We start from the raw sequence: 3,488 nt of genomic DNA, 5'->3' as shown, positions 1-3,488 counted from the left end.
GGACGAGGCGTTGTCTTCCTAGGGCGAAGTTCTAAAATTCAGCAAAATAATGATTTGATGTAATAAACTTGGGTTCATTGGATATTTGTAACACGGCCATTGCAGCTACTCCAGATCACTATTTGAAAAAGACATATTTCGGCGATGACTCGGACTTCCCCGATCCCACAATCACAAAGCGCAGAGTATCATCGCTTTTAACGCTCAAGTGCTAAACGATGACTAACTGGCTTGTCACAAGATTCGCGACCTTGCCACGGGAGCAGCTACCCTGGATCCTTCGCTTATCCAATGCGATTAGTTGAGGTTAGTTGGTTGAAACGAGCGGTCGTAACTCTCGCGAAAGAATGAAGTTTTTGGTACTAACGCTGCTGGTGCTGCTGGCATCAGGAGGCGAAGCCTCCGCAGATATTGGAGACTTTTTCGAGAAGATCTTTGAAGTGTTCAAGCCTAGTGGAGCCACGCAGAATGAGACTGCCACCCATCAGAATGAAACGACGACGACGACAACGGCTGTTCCGACTGGGGTTAGTACGACAAAGTCACTAGAGAACAGCACAGCGAATGCTACCACGACTGAAGCAAGTGTAACGAGCTCGGAATCCAGCGTTACCAAGCTGGTTGCCCTAGAAAACGCTACCAGCACGACCGAATCGAGTGCTACTAAGCTGCTGAGCAGTACAGAAAGTGCTACCACGACAACGGAAGCGAGCGTTGCCACGTCCTCTGAAGTGAGCGTTAGCAAGCAGGAAAATGCTACCACGACGGAGGCTGGCAAAGCTAGTTCAACTGAAGCGAGCGTTACCAAGCTGCTGCCAGTGAATGTTACTTCAAACAATACGAAATCCACTGAAGAGGCTGTTAAAAGTGATGTTGAAGTGACTACCACGGAGATCGAGGAGACTACGACTGAGCTGGTGGATGAGACTACACTCCTGGTGTCGAGCACCACCGAGGAGCTGAACACGACTACAGTGATATTCCATCTGTTCCATCCAAACACTACCACCACTACAACGGAGGCAACGACTGTCGAAACGTCATCGGTAGCGCCTAACTCCACGGCGGAGGCATCGAACTCTACCGAATCGGTGTCCGTTAGCTCATCAACAGCTGCTACCACGGAAGCCACCCAGAACTCCAGCAGTTCTGCTGGAAAGGTCGAGGCGACAACGGAGACGTTCAACAGCTCCAGCAGCTCAACCGGCAAGGTTGAGACAACCACTTCATTAGCATCCAGTAGTGAAGCTACCAAGAGCGCGTCAACAACTGTTGGTAACGCTTCGTCGACTCTTGCCAGCCCATTAGCAGCTAGCAGCAGCAGCATCGTCAACGGAGTCCTCTGCAACACGACGTACCTGCCGGGTAGCAACACGAAGGTGATTTCTTGTGCGGAATCTGCCGAGTACGAAACGACGACCGGTAAGCTCCGCCCCAGGCGACAGTCCAGCTGGGGAACGGTCGCCGGAGGCTTGGACGAGGATGCCGATGAAGATGACGATGGCGAGGAGGAGTCGGACGACGATGGGGACGTTTTCGAAGGTGAAACCTACTACACGACGGAAATTAGCGGCTAATGTCGTCCAAGTGTCACTTTGCGGGGGGTGTTAAGTGGGATGTTTTGCGAGCGCACGCGTTCTGGGAGGATTGATATTATCGCGAGACGAATAAAGGCGAAGCCGTTTTCGTGACTGATGTATATATTACTGAGTGTGACTTTTTGCATAGCTCTAAATGATGACGACCTAACCTAAAATCCCTGTAAGTTCCGGCAGTTTCAGTCTTGTGGCTCTTCCTCCTCGAAGAACTCCTCCTCGTCGTACAACGTTGGCCCCTCAAACACAACCGAGTCCTCCAACTTGATCAACCTCTTGCTTACGTTGTGACGTTCCTCCAGCTCCTCCTCGAGATCGTCAACGGTGAAGTTTCCCAGCACTGCCGAGCTGTCGACGGTGTCCGCTGCATCGTTGCACCACGTAATCCGCGTCTGCGTGGTCGGATCCAACGTGGTCGTGCAGTTCCCACTGCTTGTGACGTTCGGTGCGTAAGCCAACGGCGGTACCAATCCGTCCGGGTCGGGATCCTCGGAATCGCTTATCCCACTAGACGTCGTCGTCATCGTCGAGGAATCACTACCGTTAAGCGACGTCAGTGTCGTCAGCGGAATTAATATTAAAAACTCTTGAAACAGCATCTTTCGAATTTGTGATTTGGTGATCTTGAGCTGAGCTGTTGAGCCGGCGAGCGAGCGCAGACGACTGTTGGACGTTAAAAATAAGCCGCTGGATTATATAGTGGCGAAGCGAGCTTGGCGTGCGACGTTCGGAGACAGCCGGTCCGTTGCTGTTAAGTGCCGATCAACCGGACAGGAGAGATTTTTCCAGGGGCTAAGATTAACACCGCGTGGCCGCGCGATTGGCAACGGGTGGCTAAAAACGTGTCTCTTGTTTTTTCAACGCCCCTTTTGTTTTGGCGAGTGAGAAAAATCTGGACCTGGGAAATTTAATTAACAGATTAGCGTAGGAAAGAATGCAAAATGACGATTTGGAATGGCTCGGGATCCAAAATGTAAAAGTATTAAAATAATTTCAAGAAAACATTTATTCTAGAGCCATAAAAGAATTTAACACATCAAATTTTAAGATACGACATTTTTATAAGCACTTTAAAAGACCAGATTTTACGTAGGACAGTTATTCGTTTAAGTGTAGCATATTAAAAAAAGGTTTTTTTTTGTTTTTGTTCAGCTTTTTGTTTTGTTCAAACCTTCATACAATTTTGGTAACCCATCTTTGGCGAATTAGGACAGCTGTACAATATTTCGATATTTTTGAACAGTTTCAGATATAATAGACCGATTCTTCGGCTCCTTTTCAAAAAATTCTCAAGTTATTTTAAGCGTTTTGGCTGTAGTGGCACAATTAAAGAAGAAATCCTTCAATGTTATTACATATTTGAAAAGATAATTGATTTCCCAACATAGAAATGACCAGCCATTTCTTTTCGTGATGGTTTAACTGATTTTATGGCCTCAAAAATGTGGAGTTTTCATTTCATTTTAAAAAAAACACACATTTTTTTTCTTATATATTTTCAATTTATTGTTCATTTAAATCAAACAGCTATTCAAAATTGGGAAGTCAATATAAATTAGAATATTGAAAATTTGTAGCTAGAGGACGAATTTTAAACTGGATATGGTATCTTGGTCCAATAATTTTTTTTTATTTTGCTTTTTGGGTGTTTTTCAAACCGCCGGTAAAAAAAAGGAAAAAAATGTTTTTTTTAACTCTTGAATTGCACTGAAAATCCGTAAAATTTTATTTTTCTACCAATTTCAAAAAGAAACCCTCATGCATTATAGAACCTTTAAGAATATCTAGAGTTTTGTGAATACAATATACTTGTCACAATTGTCAAATATTATTATTATATAACATATTTTAAGCCTGATTTGCAAAGAAATAAAGATCGAATGTCAAAAGATA

The 3,488-nt window shown here is 44.9% G+C and overlaps 1 protein-coding gene across 1 annotated transcript; it reads left to right on the top strand.

The window, feature by feature from the left end:
* The first annotated feature begins 347 nt into the window (after positions 1–347).
* Positions 348–1,577, top strand: LOC6047651 (uncharacterized protein DDB_G0271670). Its single transcript, XM_038250193.1, has one exon. The coding sequence runs from the start codon at positions 348–350 to the stop codon at positions 1,575–1,577; it is 1,230 nt and encodes a 409-aa protein (XP_038106121.1).
* The last annotated feature ends 1,911 nt before the right edge of the window (positions 1,578–3,488 follow it).

The sequence above is a fragment of the Culex quinquefasciatus genome, chromosome 2 (genome assembly GCF_015732765.1).
Source record: "Culex quinquefasciatus strain JHB chromosome 2, VPISU_Cqui_1.0_pri_paternal, whole genome shotgun sequence".
In the NCBI taxonomy this organism is placed as follows: domain Eukaryota; kingdom Metazoa; phylum Arthropoda; class Insecta; order Diptera; family Culicidae; genus Culex; species Culex quinquefasciatus.
The sequence above is the reverse complement of the archived record's forward strand: the minus strand, read 5'-3'. Positions and strand labels throughout refer to the sequence as shown.